Genomic DNA, 22,596 nt, shown 5'->3' with positions numbered 1-22,596 from the left:
ACTGTGGGGACATGTGTATAAATGTACATTTTGTGTGTGTGTTTTTATTCAGGCAGATAAAAGGTTTGCTGATGCTGACAAGGCAGTGGCAGACGTTGAGAAAACCCACAAGAGGGCCAAGGAACTGGACACAGAGATTAAAAGCATGCTCAAGAAAATCCAAGGTGAAGAGAAAGTTTAATTCAGTGGCAGAACAACTTCTCTTGTTATTCGTCTTGTTGTCTCAAAATACTTTACATGATAATAATTGTCCAAATTTTGTTTGCAGCTCTGCTCGATCAGCTGAAGGAGTCGGGCACCAGCGGCGATAAAGTGCCCAATGAAAGCCTGGGTAAAATGCTGAAAGATGCGCAGAGCATGGTTAAGCAGATGGAGAACAGGAACTTCACCCCTGAGAAGACGGCTGCCGAGAAAGAGCTGGATGAGGCCAAGAAATGTACGACACTGGAGAACATTCTGTGAATTGTCCCAAAACCAAAAAATGTAAGAGGTTGTCCCTGATGTTGATTTTCTTCTCTTGTCCAGTGCTTGACCACATCAAGACCAATGTAAGTAAGCAGTGTGATAAGAACGAGGCTGCGGCAGAGAAAATCCGCGGCCTGCTGGAGGATTACAATGCGAAGCTGAAGGACCTGGACAGGGCTCTGAAGGAGGCGACGGACTTGGTGAAAAAAGCTAGTGCTGAGAATGGACTCAGTGCTCAGGCAATGGAGGAGCTGCAGGTAACTCACAAGTTAGGCAGTTAATCAGTTTTAAGGAATATGTTTGTTTCTTGGTTGATAGTTAGCAAGTTTTTATAAATGTGACAGTGAAAATAAAACGTAATACTTAATTTGCCAGGGGTTTTAAATATATAGATGATGATGATTTCTATCATGTCTAAATAAATATACCATAGTGATTGAAATGTAAGATGTATTAGTATTAGGGCCACATTAAAGAAAGAAATTCTGAGGTATTGAGATAAAGTTATAATATTACAAGAGTAAATGCGGAATATTATTATGAGAGAAAGATATATAAATATCTTACCTTTTTTATTCTCTATGCTTCCTACAGAAACGTGTTGAAAACCTAAAAAAGGAGCGGAAGACTGTTGAGGACCAAATGGCCATGGCAGAGGATGAGCTCCAGAAAACGGAGGATTTGGTGAAGGAGCTCACTGACAGTAAAACGGTAAACATTTACCTTCACCTCAAAAAGTCTCTGTACTCAGAATCAAACACACACATAACCTCTGTTTTATTGCATCTGAATGAAAGCTAAAACATTTTTGATGCAGTTTGGCTTTGTTACAATAAATGACCTCATCTCCGATCCCGCACCAGTGGGCTCTCAGGTCCTAACACGCCTTCCCCTCAGATAACCATCGCTGTTTTCCTCACTGTTCACCGAAGTGAGGAAAACTGAATTTTTCTGCTGTTATTAATAACTTGCATCCCTGTCCTTCTTCACATCAGGAGTACGAACAGCTGGCTGCACAGCTGGACGGTGCCAAGACCGATCTGACCAAGAGGGTGAATGATATTTCCAAAGCAGCAGCCAAGGAGGACATCGTGGTGGCTGCGGAGGACCACGCCAAGTACCTCAACAAGCTGGCAAACGACCTTGTTGAGTAAGTTTATTGTGAAAGTAACAAAGACACAATAACTCACTTTAACCTGAGGTTTAATCAGAAACCACCTTGTCTGTTGCTTGTGCTGAGATTTCCCTCCTGGTTTCAGTGCTATTCAAGCATTAACATCACTACATGAGATTTGTATGGTTTTGGTATTCTCTGTGTGTCTATGGTTTCTTATCTTCCCTTGGTATATTGTTTGATAGTTCTGTGAAGAACGCAAGTGGACAAACTGAGGTACAGGATGCCAAAAAAGCCATTGGCGCCTACAAGAAGATAACAGATGCCATTAACGCTGCTGAGGCGGCAGCTGAAGAAGCCAAAGATGCAGCGAACAAAGCCTTGAATGTAAGAAACAGTAACTTCTTTTTGGCATGATATAAAATATCATTAAGCTCTTAAATCAAACACTTAATATTGAGTCTGTTTAACCAATTTGTTTTCCTTAATTTAGAGCGTGAAGAACCAGAAACTCACTGAAAAAGCAAAAGGCCTGAAAAAGACTGGTGAAGACCTGGTGCAGGACGCTCGTGAGGCAAAGGAAAACCTTCAGGGTACTCAGCTCTCTTTTTTAAACTGTTCTTTATTTTCTTTTTTTACTTTTAAATGCACCACCCAAAACTCAGTCACTAATTTAACTTTTTTCCCAAACAGGAGCAACCGACGACCTCACTGACCTGAAGGAGCGCCTGAAAAATGCTGACAAGAAGAAGAAAACTCTCGAGACAGAACTGCTGGATGCACAAAACGAATTAGATGACATCAAGAGAGGTAGCACAAGACAAGGCATCCAAGGATGAGCGCTAAACTGAATGTGTTGCCAGAATTCATTCATTATTCCTCCTTTTGTTTTTTCGATCAGATGACATCGGTGGTATGATTGAAGAAGCCAAGAAGAAGGCAGCTTCAGCGAACGACACGGCGAGAAACACTATGGACAAACTGAACGCCATCAAAAAGGAAATTGAAAAGATCAATGTCACTCCTGTGGATTCCAACCTCAACAATGTGTTGGAAAATGTGGACAAATCTGGTGAGATTTGAAAAAATTTACTTTTATACAATACAGAATAGATTTTTTTACATTAGAAATATGTAGAATAAAGAGAACAGGTATTTAGACTCATTGTTTTTTTCTGACTCTTGCAGTGAAGGACTTATTGAACACCATCCCATATCTGACCAGTAATATCTCAGAGGTTGAGAAGCTGACGTCAGACCTCTCAACCATTGGCAACATATCTGATAACATCAAGAAAATCAAAGATCTCATCGAACAGGCGCGGGACGCAGCCAACAAGGTGAGGTCCCACATCTGCTCACGTCCCGTTTACACCTCCAAGGCTAAGTTTTACCAACCAGTACACCCGTGTGGTATCTCTCTCTATTGGCTCTAATTCTCTACATCCTCTCTTTAGATTTCGATCCCTATGAAGTTCTCAGGCAATGGCCACGTGGAGCTGCGTCCACCCAGCAATCTGGAGGATCTGAAGGCCTACACATCGCTGTCTCTGATGCTGCAGAGGCCTGAAGGCAGAGGAGACGGATCCCGCAGGCGTAGGCGCAGACAGACCAGAGAAAAAGATGACATGTTTGTGTTGTATCTCGGCAATAGAGATGTAAGTGAATCCCAAAACAGCAAGTGAATATGACATGAGGACTTATTTTGTATTTTGCACATAAGGCATCAACGAAACTCTTTTTTTGCAGTCTTCGAAGAACTACATAGGTATGTTTCTGAAGGACAACATACTGCACGGTGTCTACAAGCTCAACGACATCGAGTACCAGATTAAGTCCGGCTACATCACCAAGTCTGCACCCGAGCCGGCCACGTTTGATAAAGTGGAACTAAACAGGTGAACTAACATCTTCAACTGAACAACTTAACGTAGAAGTTCAATGCACATATTTAACCACTCTTATCCACTGTGACTTAACTAAATGATCTGCCTGTAATAACTTTAACTTTAAACTTATGATTCAGGATTTACCAAGATGCACAGATCGTCCTCACCAAAGCCATCACGGCTACTCCCAGTGATCCGATACTCACCGGCAGGCAAGGAGAGGCGAGCAAGAACCTGCTGGACCTCAGCCCGAGTGACATTGTTTTCTATGTTGGAGGCTACCCTGCTAACTTCACTGTAAGCAACAATTAGATAGCAACAGCAATTCCATATATTGTAAAACAATATATTTATATTTCACTAGAGTGAGATTTATGAATACTCTTCTCTGTTTGGCTTCTCCTCAGCCACCAGCTTCTCTGAAATTACCCAAATACTCGGGCTGCATCGAGTTCCTCTCCTCCAACGACAAAGTCATCAGTCTCTACAATTTCCAAAACATTGACAAAAGTGAGGAGACTCCGTGCAAGAGGTACTTCCTGACATGATTTGCATTTATAGAAACTCAAATTTGAGATACAGAATGTGTGAGTGATGGGGGGGGGTTACATGATATATTACACACAGTACATCTTGTGTAATTACAAGTGATGCACAGATACGTAGAATGAACATAGAGCCTGTGTGGATACAAGCACAAAGCATCCAACATTAGATGCATCGTGCTAGCAGAAAATACAAACAAATTCCCAAATCCACAGATACATGCACAATACATGTATTTGACTATATTCCATTGCATACACACATGTACATGCAAGTGGGAACAGCTACATGCACCCTCAGAGACAATGACAGTGTCCCAGTGAACATTTGGGCCTCTGTTAAAATCTGTCAGTGAGCGGGCTGCTCTCTCTGTATTTACCAAGTCTAAATAACCAGAGTTAAAGAAAACATGAATTCTGATTCTCCACTATGTCTAGGTATAAACAACCGAAGAAATCCAACTTCTTCGAAGGCACTGGATATGGCAAAGTGGCCATAAGTAAGACAGCAACAGTCCTCATCATCGGTATGTCCCTCTTCTCGCGGTCAGAAAACGGTCTCCTGTTATATATAGGAAGCGAGGTAAGTTATTTATCGAATGGGTACTGTTTAAATCTGATTTCTTTATGGTTTTGAATTGGAATCATTGTTATTATTTGTTTTCTCTTCCACACAGGAAGAATACGTCACCATAACAATTGAGAAAGGCGTCATTTTTATAAATAGCAATTCAATTCAAGAACCAGCAACAAACAATGGGAAATTATTCCCGGTAAGAAACTTTTTTTTATGATTACTCAAATGATACAGATGAATAAAGTCAATTATTAAACCACATTTTGCTCCTCTCACCTTCTACAGCACAACGATTGGGTGGATATCCTCATCGTTATCAAAAAAGATGGGTTGCTAATCCGTGCCCAAAATAAAGAAGTAGCTAAGGCCAACGCTGTCTTCACCATCAGCAAATTTAAAGAATTCTATATCGGTGGTGTGCCACAAGACCTGAGGGAAAAGTACGTGGTTTTCCGTCTTTATGTGCCAACAGCGTTTCCTCACTTGAGAGAATAACTTTATTTTTTTTGTTCCTTCCTCACAGACACAACATCACCATGCAACCTTTTAAAGGATGCCTGTCTAATCTGAAGCTAAATAAAGACTTTAAACGTATTGATGAGGAAGTGGGCATCAGCAGTGGTTGCCCCAAGGATTCCCTGGTAATACATCACACCTTTGTATCCAAAACTTGTCGTTTCGCATCACAGCCTGAACCACGGTGAATGAATTAACTGATGCATAATGTCCACGTTTCCATCTAGATTTCTCGTAAGGCAGAGTTCAGCATGGGGAGCTCCCTGTCCTCTGACCTCACAGGCTTTAGCCTGGCCAACGATGTCACTGTGTCCCTGGGATTCAAGAGCACAGAGAATCAGGGTCTCATTCTACAGGACAAACAGCTGGTAAGTCTTTGCGTGTGTTTTAAAATGTAATGTTTGTATCGCTTCACAACAATTAGGTTGTTGGTTTGAATCCCGCTTCTCTCCGTGTGGAGTTTGCACTTCCACTTTGACTCCGACAGTCAAAAGAGTGTGGTTTCGTTAGACTCTAAATTGACCGTAGGTGTGAATAGTTGTTTGTCTGTTTATGTTGGTGCTGTGATAAGCTAGAGACCCCACCTCTCACCCAGTGTCAGCTAACAACCCTCAAAGACTAAGCGGTGTAGGGAGGTTTGCAGTGTAATGGATGGGTTTGTATCTGTGACTGATCTCTGCAAGACCACAGGTAGAACTCAGCTTTTGAAAACATGTTTTTTTTACTCTCCAGCCTAATGGGATTAATCTCGCACTGGACAATGGGTACATTGTTTACAGTTTCAGCAACAACATGTGGAAATCAAACAAACAGTACCATGATGGCCAGTGGCATTACCTGACTGCGAAGAGAAGTGGTGAAAGGTATGATTCTACATTTAAATATGATATGTTAATGTGAGGGCCGATGCTCAGACATATGTATATTGATGGAATGAAAAAATAAACTGACATACCTGTGGATGAAATCTAACTTTTGTCAAATTAAATGCAATAAAAAATTCAAACTCTGGCAAACACTCAGCTCTTGCTAAAGGGAATTTACCTGACTTTTTCAAACAGGATCGAACTTGTTATTGACGATGCCGATAAGGGTCAGATGCAGAGCGGCAGCACTTCCATTCCTGACACAGCGGGCTCCCTAATCCTGGGAAATAAACAGTTCAAAGGCTGCATTTCCAACCTCTACACAAGACGGTAATATTTTCCTCCCCATGCTTGATTTTTAAAATAAAATCTTGCCCAAATTATTATCGTTGTTGAATTGTTTCTGTTTATTATCATTCTGTTTGCAGCCCAGATAATCTGTACAAGGCTGAGGACTTGAGCACCTTCAAGGCTTCTGGAGAGGTCCTGGTTGATGTTTGTAACTCTGACACACCCGCTCAAATGATGCTGAACCGCATTTCTAAGAAGGTGAGTTACAGGGTCCCACATTCTGTGATCCACTTTAGTAATTAATGAATTAATTAAGATGTTTCCACTGCAGGACATTTCCTTAGAAACTATAAATCTTTATAGGAACTCGAGACATGGTAATACTTAACAAAGGTCAGGGACGTATCCAAGGGGGCGGGGCCTCTGAAGTGCCCCTGTCATGTCAGAGGTCTTAAAAACATCTAGTCACTTACTAACAATAAGAACAATAAGAACATATGATTGGCCCCTGATTTACAGAAATCCTTGATCCACCACTGACAAAGGTACAGAAACCTTTGGGGTGGGGCTTGCACTGATTGGTCGAGAACTAATTTCTTGTGTTTTGAATGTGCTTTACCAGTGGTTGTCATTTCCAATCAATTGTAGCAAGATTTGAATCTCCTCCATATTTACTGTTTATGTCATTATGCCATTGTATTTTGCCAAATCTGCCCTGGTCTTTAGACAGTGGTGGAAAAAAAGCCGATATTGCTCTGCAGGAGCCTTTAATTCCTTGAATAAAGGTTCCTGGAACTTTTATTCCCAGGAACTTTCTGTTGAAATGCAGCTTTACTGGGGAATTTTATTTGTAGACCTGAAAAACTAATATGTACCATATGAACATAGCGACTTGATGATGATTGTATCAGCAGTAAGTCATACCCGGCTTTATTTCTCCCTTCTTTAACTTTCATACACTTGAATTGAAAAATTCAATGTTTGTGTGTTGTTGACATTGTTTACATTATATTTTGCTGCCTTGTTTCCAGAGATGAAGAAGGAGGAGCCCTAAAGAGCTGCTGACGCTGACAAGAATCTAACACTGACATGAAAAACTGGCCATTTGCACCACGATGTTCATTTGCTTTTGCACAAGCTCATTCATTTGCAGTGTAATTTAATAAAGAAACAGCAACTTGCATGAATGTTCCAGTAATCATCATAAGAATTATGAATTGTATTGTATCCTTTGTCTCTTCTATTTAAAAATCCAATAACGACAAAGACTTGTGAATAACAAGCTTGAAATCATTTCACGTCTCTTCTCTTTCTTCCATTAGCCACTTTCTAACAGTCAATGACAAGCACGTACCCTCTAACTCACCACTCATCTCAGAGCTAATGCATCACAATCATCAACCAACACGCCTGATTATCATCATTATCATATTGTAGAAACAATAACTTCAACCATCACATTAAATAACTCATACTCACGATGCTCGATATCAGTAACTTTGACTTTGAAGACAGTTAATATCAATCAAAGGATTAATGTGAATTCAATCATTTGAACATGAATGTTAGTTATTCTGCTTTTAAAAACCCAGATAGACCTCAAATTTGTGTTCAAACTTAATCTTTAAATCTTTTTTAGTTGCTGTTGGGTCAGAAAAGCCTGATGAAGAAATGTAACACTAAGGTGTATATATATACATTTGTCTCTGTTGGACTGAAAACTAAATTACTAGATATTAAATTTGAATGGGGTCCAGGCATTAAGACTAAGGAATACTGTTTATGATATAACATTAATAGGAAATGGAAGAATTTCATGTGATGAAATACAACAAATTTAGACCTCACAGTTAACATGGAAGTTCTTCTAGAACTTAAACATATAAGTATCACTCTCATTGTATCTTTTCAAAAGTATTACCAGTGTATTTTTACAAGTCATTGTGGATCTTGCATGCTCACCATCATTTACTAAACCCTGTGTTGACCCTGTGTGATTCTGATCATCTGATTGAAAGAGGCCATAACACAATCACAGTCTGTTCTCCATCAACCTCTGACCAACATCAGTCGATCTAAACAATAGATTAACAAGTGTTGCATGAGTTCAGAGAAGTGCACTACCCTGGTTCACTAAGGTCGAGATGTGTATATCACCAGCAGGGAAACAGACTTCTCATGATGAAGTGTGTGAAGAAGCAAATGATGTGTTGACCTTGTGGTTTAAGCCCCTCAGCTGCTCTTTAGAGTTTTAGAAGTTCATCTCTTTAATCATGAAGTTGACACCAAACAAATCATATAAGGAACTATTCTCTTGCTCATAGTTAACCAACAATTTAAAAAGTTTATGGGGGGTTGTGCTAACTCCAGAAACAGTGATATTGAAATCCTGAATGAACTCATAATAAAATATCGACTGGTTCCTACATCAAACTGAGCAACCTGTCATCAACCTGTCATCAATTCTAACACCAAGTGTTGAATTTAGGACTACAGGATTTTCTTCGACAATTTCTGGGAGTTGGAGACATCTAGTGTTTGTGTGGTATGCGTGGCAGCAGCAGTCAATTCTCATAGCCGTCAATAAATAGAAAATGTATCTGCAGTAATTTTGATAATTGTCAAAAGTCAACTTTTACTTTTATCTAGAAATTAAGAAATTAATCTAAGGATAGAATCTAGACAACCTAGAAAAGAATTGGCCAATCAAAATAAGAATTTGCAAATAATGAAAATAATCCTTGGTTAAAACCTAACATCCCTTCATATACGTCCTTATAATTAGAAAAAAATAAGGTTCTAATGTCTTTTATTTGCAGAGTTGTCAGTGACTTGTTATCATCCGACGCAGATCATCAAAAAGCTGTGATGAAGCACAGATTTATGCTCCAACCCTGCACCTTGTGTGTTGTGTATGCTGTTTCAGGATGGTGCAATGCAGCCCATAAACGACAGCGAATCAGCGTGTGCACTGCCAGCCCTGGTTCAACATGCTTATCGTATGGGAGGCCCTGTCAGCAGCCTGAGCTACAGTCTTCCACTGCAGGTGCTGCTGCCCAGGTCAGAGAGCAGCCAACACACATGAAACACCAAGTGGAAGCTGTGCAGAGTCTCTCAGAGCCAACACACACACACACACACACCGACGATGATGATGATTCTCTTTATCTTCACCCCCAGACCTCACTTCTCTCTAGATGTCAGGACAAGATCTCCTGAGGGTCTGCTTTTCTTTGCTGCTACCAGAGGAGGGCGCTCTCATCTTGCTTTATACATGTCCAAGGGCAGGATCAGACTGTCTGCAGGCAAAGAGAAGGAGATCTTCAACAGGGAGAAGTACAATGATGGAAAGTGGCACTCGGTCAGTGAACTTCATCACTTTGTGTTTCAACACAGAACCAAACTCATTACAATTTCATAAGTGATAGCATAGAACCATTGAACCCACATGAGTAAATGAAACTACACACTTTATTATTCTTCATGTCTGTGGTTGATGCTGTTTGTAGGTCATATTCAGTTTGGAGAAGAAGAAATTCAGATTGGTTGTGGATGGGATCAGAGCTCAGGATGGTCAGCTGACAAACAATGAGCTGACGTCCATACAACAATTTGTGTCTCCTGTGTACCTGGGCAGTGTCCCTGAGTCCCTTCACAAACATCTAAAGGTATAGAAAACAACACACACACACTTATGAGCCCAGTAAACACAACTTGATTTACAGATTATCTATCAATCTATATGTTTTTATGTTTTTATTTTTCCAGTCGAAGGCCCTTCCAAAACAGAGTGTGTCTGGCTGCATCCGTAGTTTTAAAATGAACGAAGCGCTGATGTCCAGTCCAGCCACAAACCTCGGTGCTGGCCCTTGCTTTGAGGGACTGACACAAAGAGGGGCTTATTTCTCAGGGAACGGAGCACATGTTATAATCAGTGAGTATTAACCACAATACCAATAGGACAGATAATAGTTGCACACAGAAGCATTTCTTTTGATCATAATGATTTCTAAAATATTCTCCATCAGGAGCAATTATACAAAGCCACAAAATGTGTTTCTCCCTAGACATGACACAAACACTGTAAACAATTAAAGACAAAGCTTTAAGAGGTGATTAAAGTTCAGGTTAAGGAATTGTTCATTTAAAGGATTGTGTGTGGATTATTTAAGATTATGGAAACAGAAAAGTGATTTAACTGTGAAGAACACAGTTAAATCACTTTTGTCAATAAATCTACAGGAATTTCTCAGAAATCTTAGTAACTGAAAGAAACCTATTTAACCCAGACAATGTGGATGTTTATTTTCTTGTATTATAGTAATATGCACCTATACACAGTAAGACGAATTCTGTATTTCATTTTGAACCACTTTTTCAACCAATTTCTCAGATTTCCAATTTGTGTTAAAAGTCTAAACTAAATCTGTGACAATGACAGCCATGATATTTTCTGTTTTAAAGATGACTCCTTTGTCGTGGGCTCCAGCTTTGAACTGCTGTTTAACATGCGTCCACGGAGTCCGACTGGACTCCTGCTACATGTTGGTGATTTGACCAGGACACAAAGTGGAGCCACGATGAGTCACTATCTCAGTATCTACCTTCTCAGAGGAGAGGTGAGACTCCACTGCACTACCTCTGTATATTGCTGCCATGGATTTTCCAAAAATCCTCAGCATAAAAATTTGATTAAGAACATATTTTTGTGTCTGCTCTTACACCAAGGACAAATGTGTTAAATAAGAGTCTTCACTCCGACATAATATTAAAGTAACACTATGTAACTTTGAATGAGCAACAGCGCCCTCTGCAGCCACACATCATGATAAATTCTGGCCAATCAATCTGTTGACCAGAGCTCCGACTATAGTCCCATTCACAGAACTGAAACACAACTGAAGGGTGGATATTCTCCATGATCCCTGGCTTCCCGATCCAGAAGAGCTGCAGCTCAAACAAATACACCAAACTCTATACTCATATTTTAAAAGTTTCCTCGCCTAAGATTAGAGATAAACTTTGGTTTTGAACTATTTCTTTTTTCTTCAAGTATTTTTAACAGGATTACTGTTGAATGGCTGGGCCTGATTCTGTCATCTTAAACTGCAACCATCAGTCAGTTACACACTTCTCACAAGAGATCAAACCTTAAGTCAAACTGATTTTGAAGCTGCTATTTTATGTTATAAAAGTTGCTAAATGTATAAGAATAAACAGAAACTGCTGTGCCATTGAAATTCACAGGTGGTGGCACAAGTTAACAATGGAAATGGGAACTTCATGGTGTCTGTTAAGCCAAAAGCTTCTTTATGTGATGGAATGTTTCATAAAGTTTCAGGTAAAATACACACGCTCACATTCAAGATGAACAAATCCTGCATTAAGGACTCATTAGCGGGATGTTTTAAATGGTAATTAAGTCATTTAGTCACTGTCCACGTATCTTGTAGTAATCAAGAGGAAAAACGTTGTGCAACTGCACGTAGACACGGTGGACAGTTACAAGATTGGACCACCGTTCCCCACTATCCCATCGACCAAAGAACCCCTGTATGTGGGTGGCATTCCTGGTGAGTGTTGTAATCTCAGTGTTAATCTCTTAATCTCCGATTCTAAAACAAATGATAAAACCACAGCAAAATGTTGACATGTTCTCTGATTTGATATCATATAAATACTTGACAAACTTGTAAAATCACTCACGTGTTCACTCTGTGTTCTCTTGCAGAGACGTTAAAGCAGCAGGTGCTCCCCGTCACGTCGTCCTTCGTCGGATGCATCCAGGACATGAGGATCAACGACGACTCTGTCTCTTTCGAGAGGCTCCCCGCTGCGTTCGGTCCCATCAACCTCAAAGAGTGTCCAGGCTGAACACAAGCGTCTCACTGCGTCATCACTACACAAACCTTGGGACCACATGATCCACCGTCAACCATGTGCAATCTGTAACCAAGACAGAGAATGTGTTTGTATGTAAGAATGTACATATTATGAGGAGTCTGTGTCTGTGAGTGTGAGTGTGAATGTGTGTGTGTGTGTGTGTAAAATAGAGATATGAGCAGCAGTTTCATAGTAACTGCCTCTTTATTCAACATGTCTGTATTTATTTTGTGGCTCCAAATCATGAATGCATATCCTCACAGCAGCTTGTTTTACATTCTGGTGTGTTGGTCCATTAATTCTCTGTGGACAATCAAATGTTATTGTAAATGCTGGTGACAGGTCGAGGCTGCAGAGACAGCAACCCAGCACTTTAAGAAAAATCAAACAAATGATGCCTTTTGTGATGGTGTTTTATACAGTCATGCTTGGTTTTTTGACTCAATTGTTTATATCCTACTTCAAATCAAATTTACACAACTCAGAAACATTTCAGGGATAGGATTCTGCATTTCAACAGGTTCAGTAGGAACACTGTCTTCACACATTTTGTTCCCATATTACTGCTGTTTTGAGCTCATTTTCATTCCTTTTGCAAGCATGACAATGTGCTGCTGTTTACGTCAGTTACACCAGAAAAAGCATTTAGTGAATTTTGTGGAGCGTTTTTGTCTTTATGTTGAAAATCAAATTTACTGTAGCATAAATCTGGTCTGTAATGTTTGGGACCATTTATCCCTTATTAGTGGTGCATGTTCTCTCACACAAGGACATTAATGAATGTTAAAGTGACAACACAACTGCAAAAGCTACAACACAAATACAAAAGTGACAACACAACTGCAAGAGCCACAACACAGTCACACAACAGAAACACAAGTACAACAGAAGTGAGCAGCGATGGATGTTTGTGACTGGCTTGACAAGCTCAGACAAACAAAATCTCACTTAGCCGTAGTCACTGTGTGTTTATGTTATGTTGCGTGGCTTTTGTAGTTGTGTTGTCGCTTTTGTGTTTTCAGTTAATGCACTTTTCTGAGTCTATGGGCCACCATACATATTGCTATTTTAGATATGTATTTTTATATACGTAAATTCTCCATCAAGTGTTTACTTACCTGCCTTGTACATTTACACCAAAATTTGTGATATGAGAAAAAAAATATGCATGATGATTGGTAATACTGTACGTGCATTCCTTTGTTGTGACCACTGATTTTGTAATCTATTCGTTATAAATACTTTTTTTGTGCCATAAGTAAAAAGATCTTTTGACAAAACTTTATTCTATGTTCCGATGTGTGTTTCCTTGTGATTGTAAGATATAGATAAATATAACTTAAAATATATTTGAATGGGTCTTATATTTGATTTAGAAAACTACCTCTGATTTTTGTCCGTATGCCTACTTTGCAGGAGGGTTTTTTTTGCGTAAACGTCTGAAGTAGAATGATTGTAGATGAAGTGGAGTTGGTCTCTCGGTTTAATGTCCCTCAGGGAATCATACCATTCTTATTGTTGTTACAGAAACCTGTTGACACATGCAGCAGGCTCCTCCGGACATGTGTCCCTCGCACCTCATTGGCTGACAAGATAAAAACACCACGCCCACTCCCGTGATGCCTTCACTGACTTGTTGGGACCTCCTGAAATGAAAATTGCAAATACACGTGTTGCAACCGGTTGCAACTCGTTCATCCTCTTTATAATCTCATCTCTGTGATTATTGCCCCTGCGGTGTCGTTTCTTTTCATCTAATCAGACAAACAACTAATCACATTTTGTGCAATTTGCAGATCCAAATATCTTGTGGAGTGAAATGTGTTTAAATAAGGCGATTGTGCAGCCTTTGGCAGAGGTATAGACTCTGTTTTGTTGTGTTTTCTTATTTAATGCTATGTTTTTTAATGTCTTACTCTGTTCTCTTACCTGCTGTTGTGTTTTTTAATGTGTTGCTGTGTTTTCCTTCTTGTTTCTTGTCATTTGTATAATTTGTTGTTGTGCTTTCTTACTTGTTTCTTGTCATTTGTATAACTAGTTGCTGTGTTTTCTTCCTCGCTGATGTGTTTGGTGATTTGCGGGTTGTGTTGTGCACTTTAGGGCCACCGTACACACCGCGATAATTCCGGTGGCTCCTTGAAGGCATCACGTTTCCGGTGTGAACGCACAAACACACCGGGCGGACAGAGGCGGGCGAGGAGGAATCGAACAGCGACTTCACCGCTGTGACAACCGACAGAGACCCACTACGTTCATGTTGTCATGTTAGCTCCGTGCACCCGCTCGCTGTTTAGTGCGAAGAATGTGGTTTTAACCGCGGTTTCTCTGACGGGCTCCACCGGCGGAGACTCTCCCGCCTGGAAGTGAACTCACCGGACCTCCCTCCCACCTTGCGCCCGTCCTGCTCTGCTCTCAGGCCGCGTTCACTCCGGCGCTCCGGTGCCTCCATGGCGGACCCTGCGGAAGCCGCCCCGGGGAGCGTGTCGAAGGAGAAGACGGAGCGAATAAACGACGCGGAGCTGGCTCTGAAGGGGATCAACATGCTGCTCAACAATGGCTTCAAGGAGAGTGACGAGCTCTTCAGAAAATACAGGTCTGTCTCCCCCCGTGTTTGTGTCAGACACACACATCACCGTGTTTCTGCTTCTGTGTTTAACGCATCTCAGTGAAGGAAACAACATCCCTGTCACGCTTGTCTAGTGCAGCACTTTATGATGAGATCACAAGTACACCATGGATCTAGTTTGAACTCCCTGAGCAAATACCCACATCCTGACTGTGACCTGTGATGCTCCTGCAGGATCACGATGGCCACCTTCACTGTACATGTTCAAAACATCCCTGAGCAGCTGATCCTTCCTGTCAGGCCAGTTCTCGTCTCCAGATGCATTGCACAGGTTCGAAATTCCAATCCTGGCTCAGCTGGAGGCTGTTTGGATGCCTGCACCTGATAGTTCACCCTAAAATCTACATTCACTCATTATCTGCTCACCACTATGCTGAAGGAAGGGTGGGCGAAGTGTTTGAGTCCACAAAACACTTCTGGAGTTTCAGGGGTAAATAATGTTGTAACCAGATCCAATACATTTGAAGTAACTGGTGACCAGTTCTTCAAACGACAGAAAAAAAAGCATAACAGCCTCCATACTGCTCCTGTGGTGTCATCCAAGTGTCAGTAAGCCCAGACATTCATGTTCCACTCAAAATGGCGTCATTTACACCATTTTAGCCTAAAAGTCCTCTTTTATTCTCTGGAGCCGTGTTCACACACAAGCTCTCGCCCAAGGATGCACCTGGGGTGTGTGGTAGCCTCGCTAGTTCCACTAGCAGACATTTAGGCTAAAAACGTTGGTGTAAATTACGCTGTTTGCGGTTGAATTTGAATGTCGCCATTTACTTCAATTGTATTGGATTTGCCTGCAACAATATTTACCCCTGAAACTCCAGAAACAAACACTTGGCCCACCCCTCCATCGGCATAGTGGTGAGTAGGTAATGAGTGCATTTTCATTTTTGGCTGAACTATCCCTTTAAGCTTGTTCAATGTTGCAGTTGTGGGGCTGTAATTTCGTGCCCAAATGTCTGGATAAATAATTAATTAATTAATTTACAGACATTTACATTTTCACATACAGCCCCTAAAGATAATATCAACCAAAAAACAGACAGGGGTGAAAACATAACATGGGGAACCCCAGCTCTAACTCTCTCACTCTGACCAACCAGAGTCCACTTGCAGGTTGCAGGGATTCCTCATGCTGTGCTGTTATTGGCTCTCACCTTGAACATTGATGCCACAGAAGGGCAGCCCCCATGTGTCCTGGCCCCCTGTAGTAAAACTTGAAATGTCACCTCTCACTAATTGCGTTAAGCCCTTGGTGTCATCCTGTTTTGGTTGCATCAGCAACAAAAAAATAGATGAAGGGAAGTAAAAAAAAAAAAAAAACGCCTACACAGTGAATGAGATAGGCCATGTGGTTGACTTTATTGACCAACTTCCTACTGATACTGTTAAACAGCGTGTTGCATTATGGGTGAAGGAGATTAGTTACAAGGAGGTTCAGTTTATCTGTATATCACTATGACTAGAGATGTTTCCAAAATGGAAACACAACCGGAAATCACTTCTCACTTCTACTAATAATAGCTGCCAGTGGCAGTACAAGCACGACTGCTCTTTTGAAGAAGAATTGATTTCTGCAAAAAGAAAATTGCAGTTTTATCTGCAATATACTTTAAAGATGTGGTGTAATTTAGTACGAAGATTCCTGTACTCCCTGATTGCTGACAGAAGAATTTCTAATGCTTGTATTGGAGCATCTCTCTCTGTGACTCTATGCTGTCTGTACATCAGTCCAGTGTTTGATCCCTGGAGCGGTCATGACACATTTTTGTCACTCCGCCTCAATCCGTCACCAACATGTCACTTATTTTATCACTTCTCCGATATCATCTGTTTCAGGAACCACAGTCCGCTGATGAGTTTCGGGGCCAGTTTCGTGAGTTTTCTGGTGAGTGGAGAAGCAGGATCCTCAACATGCTGCTGACTAAAATGATGGATGAATTCCTCTTTTAAAAGACCAGTTCTGTTAAATAATGACATTCAAGAATTTCCCTTGTTTCTTTCTGGACGCAATTCCTCAAAAAAAAAAACAGAAGCGAGACTAACTGCTGAAGTACAGTTTGCATTGAGATGTTATTTTGTATTAATCACATTTCACCCAGATTCGGTTTAAATTATTACATTTAGAAATTCTGTCCAAAGCAACTTATAATTACTGGTGCATTCACATATAACAGAAACAAGTCATGTCATTAAAAATCACTTGTCACTCACCTTTTGACAGCATCAAGTTCTGTGTCAGCCATTGATGTACATTGTTAAACAAACACACTTATCTCACTGTGGCTGGAAGTGTTTATTTTTGCAGTTTCTAAGTTTGTTGTTGCATGTAGGTGGCTGCATGTTCTCTTCAGCTGTGACAAGCTGATCTTAAATATGTTAGAGGGAAAACAGGAGTCCTACTGTAAATAGTTTGAAATCAGTTTGGGAACTGATCAGTTCAGTTTGGTTTTGTTTTCTTGCTCTCTGGTCTTCGGGGTTAATCTGATATTAATCCCAGGATAACGATTTTTTTCTTTCCAGCGTGGCTTTAGTTCAATATCAATGTTAAACAGTTGTTGTTCTTCTGGCCACCTCTTGTAGAACGCCATGATGACGTTTGAAGAGGAAAAAATGCAGATGGCGTTCGAGGACTTGAAAGCGACAGAGAGAATGTGTGAGAGCGAAAACACCGGTGTCATTGAAACAATTAAAAACAAGATCAAGAGAAGTGTGAGTAACCTCATTATATTATAAACAGATAGTATTCAGACCCCTTCACTTTTGCAGTTTATTCTGTTGTAGATTTCTATTGACAAATTGAAAATATGTTTTAAAAAATTGATTAAACATAAAAATCTAACTTATATAGAAATGTATAGTCTTTATAGAAGTATAGTCCTACTAAAATACTTATTTATCATCATATCTATTGATATGTAGATTGTTTGAAAATGGAAATGTATTCAATCCATGAAAAGTTTAATCTACACACAACTGTGCACAATAGAGTGAACGGGTCTCAACTTTAATAAGCGAATGTGTATAGATCGAGTTTATTTAACCGGAAAAGGAGCATTTTAAAACCATAATGTCCAGGTATTTGTTAGCTCGCCAACATGTCTGCTTGTCACATTGTTGTGTAAGTGTGAGGTGTTTGTGTTGGCAGATGGACTCCCAGAGGTCAGGGGTTGCTGCGGTGGACAGACTCCAGAGGCAGATCATCATTGCAGACTGTCAGGTTTACCTTGCAGTGCTGTCGTTCATCAAACAGGAGCTGTCAGGTACAGGAGCTGCAGTGACTGCTCGTTTACCTGGTGTGAGATGAAAATAAGAAACATGTTTGTTTTCCAAATTCAGTATGTGATCGCATTGACATCATTCGCTGTTTCAATGACTTGACTTCAATTCTCCTGACAGCGTACATTAAAGGAGGCTGGATCCTCCGTAAAGCCTGGAAGATGTACAACAAATGCTACAGTGACATCACACACCTGCAGGAGGGCAGCAGCAGAAAAAAAGAGTCGGAACACAAAATGTCTCCTTCTCTGTCGTCGTCCTCTGAGCCGTCGGTGCACAGACGCTCATCTTCACCCGGGCCGAGCCCTTCCCAGAGACTTGACGGCATCACCGCAGAGGCTCTGGACCGGCTAAAAGGTTCGGTCAGCTTTGGTTACGGCCTCTTCCACCTCTGTATCTCGATGGTGCCGCCGCACCTGCTCAAGATCGTCAACCTGCTGGGCTTCCCGGGCGACCGTCTCCAGGGCCTGTCAGCGCTCACGTATGCCAGTGAAAGTAAGGACATGAAGGCGCCCTTAGCTACGTGAGTACGTGAATGAGTAGTCAAATAGGGTGGGGTTTATATTTCCATGCGGATGCTGATTGGGCAACACCTCTGACACACCAACCAGTTAAGAGAAAACATACCTAGGTGGTCGAGCTGGCCAATCAGAGCAGACTTGGCCTTAAAGAGACAGGAGCTAAAAGCTACTGTTTGTCAGAGGTTGAAAAGAGGAGCTGCAGCAACGGACAGTGTGAGGACAGTGATGTTTTCTGAACATTAGAGCAAGTAAACCTTTTCAAGTTATTAGTTAATAATAGTGTCTCCTTTAATGTAAGATGATTAACTCATTTTCAGTCTTGAGTAACTCAATGAAAAGCAGTAAATAATAAATTAGGTCCTCTCAGCTGTAGAAAGCTTTAATAATTGTAGCTGCTCAACCTTGCCTGCATAATATTTAATTTTAAATCCTCTTTATATCTGCAATACATGGACAACTATGATTGTTTTTAAAATCATCAGTGTACGTTTCCACAGAGGCAAATCAATAAATCAATTTTTAATGATAACACTCTGCTGTATTTTTTTATCTAATAAATCAGATTTTTAAAATATGGCTAATCTGTTTTCATCAAACAATTACTTATAGCATTAATATTGTTCTGAGTTTGCACAGGATGGTGTCATATTTCCAGTGCAGTATATTATTTGCTCTCTTTACATTGTCTGTGCTTCCCCTTACAGCTTGGCCCTCTTGTGGTACCACACAGTAGTGCAGCCCTTCTTCGCTCTGGATGGCACAGACACACAGGCTGGTCTAACAGAGGCCAAGTCCATTCTCCAGCAGCGGGAGGCCACCTATCCAAACTCCTCCCTCTTCACTTTTTTCAAAGGCAGAGTCCAACGTCTTGAGGTGAATCCATGTTAAGAATCTGCCCTTTTTTTATCTGATGCTGATTGTTCTGCTAAGATGACAAAACTCAATATTGTTTTCACTGTAACTCACACCACAAAGTTCCCCTTTCCAGTGCCAGATCAGTAGCGCCTTGACGTCCTTCAGCAACGCCTTGGATCTGGCTTCTGACCAGAGGGAGATTCAACATGTGTGTTTATATGAAATAGGTACAATCCCCCCCCTCCCCACCATCAGATTTTAAACCACCTTACTCTGCACTGGTCTGCATCATAACTTCTGGTGGTTGAACGTTTTAGGTTGGTGCAGCATGATCGAGCTGAACTACAGAGATGCCTACAAGGCCTTTGAGCGGCTGAAGACTGAGTCTCGCTGGTCACAGTGCTACTACGCCTATTTAACTGGAGGTGATGACACAGCAGCTGACTTGGGCTTTACATGCATTTAGTATTTGCTTCTGAATCCTATTCTGTGTTGCGTAGTATGCCAAGGAGCCACGGGCGATCTGGAGGGAGCTATAAAGGTTTTCAGTGATGTTCAAAGACTTTTTAAGCGCAAGAATAATCAGATAGAGTTATTCTCCATGAAGAGGGTGAGTATGTTTCCAGCTGATTGTGCAGTGCAAACCTTTCCTAAAATACAGTGTGTCAATGTGCATGCATGTGTTATGTGTCCTATCAGGCTGAGAAGCTGAGGTGTCCCTGTCTGTCCAAAGAACTCTGCATCCTGTCTGTGATTGAGATACTTTATCTGTGGAAGGCTCTGCCCAACTGCTCCACTGCTAAGCTGCAGACAATGTCACAAGGTACTGAACTGTAAAAGAGATTCCTTTAATGGTCATTTCTATGTGGGTACATAAAAGTACCTTTTGTGTTTTGCATGTACAAACAGAAGGTCTCACTTCGTGGTATCGTGGATAAAGGTGTAAGGTTTGTTTTAAATTTTGTTTCCATGTTGTAGTCCTGCAGGGCATTGATGAGGCCTCGTGCACAGGCCTGAAAAACCTGCTTCTTGGCGCCATAAACAAATGTCTTCAGAATACCAAGGATGCTATTCAGGTAAGCTAATGTCGACTTAATGATACAATCTAGAGTCTGAATGAAATGCTTTAGGAGCTGATACCGATAAATTGGTCAATCCAACGTAATGTGGTAAGAAATCCACCAGTGAGGTTGTTAATCCGCCACAGACGGTCTTTCATTCTTCTTTTCTGCTTTGTTTATTCTGTAAAATAAAGTTTTACTAAATAGGCGCTGAATCCGATTTGCCAGTCAAAGGTTCATATCAGCCAACTGATATCAGTCGGGCTCTAATACAATGTATGGAGCTTGGACACCTGACGCACTGCATGATTTGTTATTGATAAACCAGATACTCATCATCATTTAGTCATCAATACTGAGGTGATTACAGCTACAATTGTTTTTGTTCGGTGTGTTTTGGCTGAATTGTTCTTTTATTTGCAGTATTTCCATCTGGCCGTGAGGGATGAGGTCGGTCGTCTAACCAACTCTTATGTTCAGCCCTACTCCTGCTATGAACTGGGCTGTGTGCTGCTGAACAGCCCAGAGGCAAGTTGTGTGTGCGTGACAGGGTTTAATTTATCTGAGATGGTGGAGAAGTCACGTTATCTAAATATGATGTTCTTTTTTTCCTTCTCCAGTCTGCAGGGAGGGGCCGCATGCTCATGCTTCAGGCCAAGGTACAGTAGGTTTCTTTGTTTTACGCTCTCTAAAGATTTGAGCAAACCATTTCGTTTGCTGAACGACTGTTTCAAGTAGTTGCAGAAATGTGTTTTGTTACAACAAATCCTGGCAAAGATCAAAACTAGTTCCAGCAGGCAACACTAACACAGTGAATAGTATCTGCAGTACCTGCTGTTCACTGGGTGTAGCCTCTTTAAGTTGCAGTGCAGATGTCTGGTTTGGTGCAGTAGCATTGACTTTGTTGGTGGATGTGCAGCTGACGTTGACAGAGTACAGTTCTGGCTCTCCCTGCTGTGGCTGTACCGCTCGTCTCTGCGTAGCTCATCAAATGCAGTTTAAACAGATTCAAGCTTAAGCTGGTTCTAGCTCACTGAGCAACGAGTGCATACATGATAGATTGCACATACTAAATAACAGATTTCACTCATCTTGTCTGTGCAGGAGGACTATGCTGGCTATGACTTTGAGAACAGGCTCCATGTCCGTATTCACTCAGCTCTGGCCTCTATGAGAACTGCAGCTCAGCCTTGACCCCTGCACCTCAGAAAGAACTGGAAGAATGTCTCTTTGAAAAAGCCACAATACCAATCTGGGCACTAAGGTTCTACTGTTTGACTTGTTTTAATTTATTTTTCATATGAGCCAAATCTATTTTAAAATGTGTGCAATATGTACATGTAGATGTTTTACAGAAGAACAGTTGCAAGAGGAGTTTTACTGATCTGTTACTGTCCTGCACAATACATTTAATCTTTTTATTGTTTATTTTGTTCATTTAAAAAACCAAAAAAAGTCAGGTCAATCATGTAAATGGCACATAAAGTATTAACTGACAAAGAAATGAAAATGAATGACTCAGCTAATGACTTTGAGAAACTCCTATTCTTACCATCACAGTGTTTGTTGTTGACATTTGTGCTGTTAAGACTTTGCTACTCCACTGGGATGACCACTAAGCACTGACTATTTTTATTATTTTAACATATTCCCCCTTTTTTTTTTTTGCAGAATTATTCTTGATGTATATACGTCTTGCTCACAAGTTTTAATAATGTGCCAACATCATGTGGCACTTTCTGCTGTAAACTGGTTCCCACTTTATATCTTGTTTGTTTTAAGATAATAAAATGAATATTGTTTTATCCAGTACATTTAATGAGGTGTTGTGTTTATGTGGGACAAGCTGCACATGTTCCCATTTTTGTATTTGGAGTTTAGAATTTAGTTTGATTTGAAGTTATTTACACATGCACCTACCTAATATCACTGGTCGTTGCAACAAAGTCATCAGGGGATATTGATGCTTTCAAGGTTTTTATCTTTCTAGGTTTCTATCCTTTTATCATCTCTATTCAGAAATGAAGCCAAGATAACATGCCAAATTAATTTGCATTCCAAATATACATCCACCAATTCATCTAGATTCAGGATTTTATCTGATCCCTTAG

The 22,596-nt window shown here is 40.7% G+C and overlaps 2 protein-coding genes across 8 annotated transcripts in view; both read left to right on the top strand.

Moving 5' to 3' along the window:
* LOC109640356 (laminin subunit alpha-3-like) overlaps positions 1-13,431 on the top strand; it is a 51,680-nt gene extending 38,249 nt beyond the window's left edge. For 3 of the 5 annotated variants that reach the window (XM_020104318.2, XM_069511159.1, XM_069511158.1), the window contains 30 exons: positions 53-164; positions 269-436; positions 526-722; positions 1,060-1,176; positions 1,461-1,615; positions 1,825-1,966; positions 2,073-2,172; positions 2,273-2,389; positions 2,481-2,651; positions 2,768-2,919; positions 3,037-3,237; positions 3,329-3,477; positions 3,606-3,765; positions 3,876-4,000; positions 4,452-4,596; positions 4,691-4,786; positions 4,876-5,030; positions 5,114-5,231; positions 5,334-5,474; positions 5,839-5,969; positions 6,168-6,302; positions 6,401-6,521; positions 9,190-9,323; positions 9,444-9,624; positions 9,773-9,931; positions 10,032-10,197; positions 10,728-10,882; positions 11,511-11,604; positions 11,717-11,836; positions 11,995-13,431. In XM_020104318.2, the coding sequence (XP_019959877.2) occupies positions 53-164; positions 269-436; positions 526-722; positions 1,060-1,176; positions 1,461-1,615; positions 1,825-1,966; positions 2,073-2,172; positions 2,273-2,389; positions 2,481-2,651; positions 2,768-2,919; positions 3,037-3,237; positions 3,329-3,477; positions 3,606-3,765; positions 3,876-4,000; positions 4,452-4,596; positions 4,691-4,786; positions 4,876-5,030; positions 5,114-5,231; positions 5,334-5,474; positions 5,839-5,969; positions 6,168-6,302; positions 6,401-6,521; positions 9,190-9,323; positions 9,444-9,624; positions 9,773-9,931; positions 10,032-10,197; positions 10,728-10,882; positions 11,511-11,604; positions 11,717-11,836; positions 11,995-12,137 (4,260 nt within the window). In that variant the 3' untranslated portion in view covers positions 12,138-13,431. Of the gene's footprint in view, positions 1-52; positions 165-268; positions 437-525; positions 723-1,059; positions 1,177-1,460; positions 1,616-1,824; positions 1,967-2,072; positions 2,173-2,272; positions 2,390-2,480; positions 2,652-2,767; positions 2,920-3,036; positions 3,238-3,328; positions 3,478-3,605; positions 3,766-3,875; positions 4,001-4,451; positions 4,597-4,690; positions 4,787-4,875; positions 5,031-5,113; positions 5,232-5,333; positions 5,475-5,838; positions 5,970-6,167; positions 6,303-6,400; positions 6,522-7,294; positions 7,557-9,189; positions 9,324-9,443; positions 9,625-9,772; positions 9,932-10,031; positions 10,198-10,727; positions 10,883-11,510; positions 11,605-11,716; positions 11,837-11,994 lie in introns of those variants that run through there. The other 2 variants (XM_069511161.1, XM_069511160.1) reach the window with 1 other exon arrangement.
* Positions 13,432-13,795: 364 nt separating this feature from the next.
* LOC109640072 (tetratricopeptide repeat protein 39C-like) lies at positions 13,796-22,299 on the top strand. 3 transcript variants are annotated; one of them, XM_020103876.2, is made up of 15 exons: positions 13,796-14,004; positions 14,247-14,739; positions 16,609-16,657; positions 17,353-17,481; positions 17,918-18,032; positions 18,169-18,571; positions 19,274-19,442; positions 19,558-19,651; positions 19,742-19,849; positions 19,925-20,034; positions 20,124-20,247; positions 20,403-20,500; positions 20,909-21,013; positions 21,106-21,144; positions 21,590-22,299. In XM_020103876.2, exons 2-15 carry the CDS (start codon positions 14,594-14,596, stop codon positions 21,677-21,679), a joined length of 1,779 nt encoding a protein of 592 aa, XP_019959435.1. In that variant the 5' UTR covers positions 13,796-14,004; positions 14,247-14,593; the 3' UTR covers positions 21,680-22,299. The 3 variants fall into 3 exon arrangements, with proteins under 3 accessions (XP_019959435.1, XP_019959427.1, XP_069367252.1); XM_020103868.2 differs by having other exon boundaries at positions 13,809-14,004; positions 17,918-18,065; XM_069511151.1 differs by lacking the exon at positions 13,796-14,004 and having other exon boundaries at positions 14,163-14,739; positions 17,918-18,065.
* The last annotated feature ends 297 nt before the right edge of the window (positions 22,300-22,596 follow it).

This window comes from Paralichthys olivaceus, chromosome 16 (assembly GCF_024713975.1).
Source record: "Paralichthys olivaceus isolate ysfri-2021 chromosome 16, ASM2471397v2, whole genome shotgun sequence".
NCBI classification, from domain to species: Eukaryota; Metazoa; Chordata; class Actinopteri; order Pleuronectiformes; family Paralichthyidae; genus Paralichthys; species Paralichthys olivaceus.
Note: the sequence above shows the minus strand (reverse complement) of the source record. Positions and strands in the feature narration are given on the sequence as shown.

Bases quoted from the DNA above. Each gene is read 5' to 3' on its own strand.
- LOC109640072 (XM_020103868.2), top strand. From the start codon at position 14,594: ATGGCGGACCCTGCGGAAGCCGCCCCGGGGAGCGTGTCGAAGGAGAAG. The intron at 18,572-19,273 runs GTGAGTACGTGA...TTCCCCTTACAG, and splicing joins ATGAAGGCGCCCTTAGCTAC to CTTGGCCCTCTTGTGGTACC. The intron at 20,501-20,908 runs GTAAGCTAATGT...TTTTATTTGCAG, and splicing joins ATACCAAGGATGCTATTCAG to TATTTCCATCTGGCCGTGAG.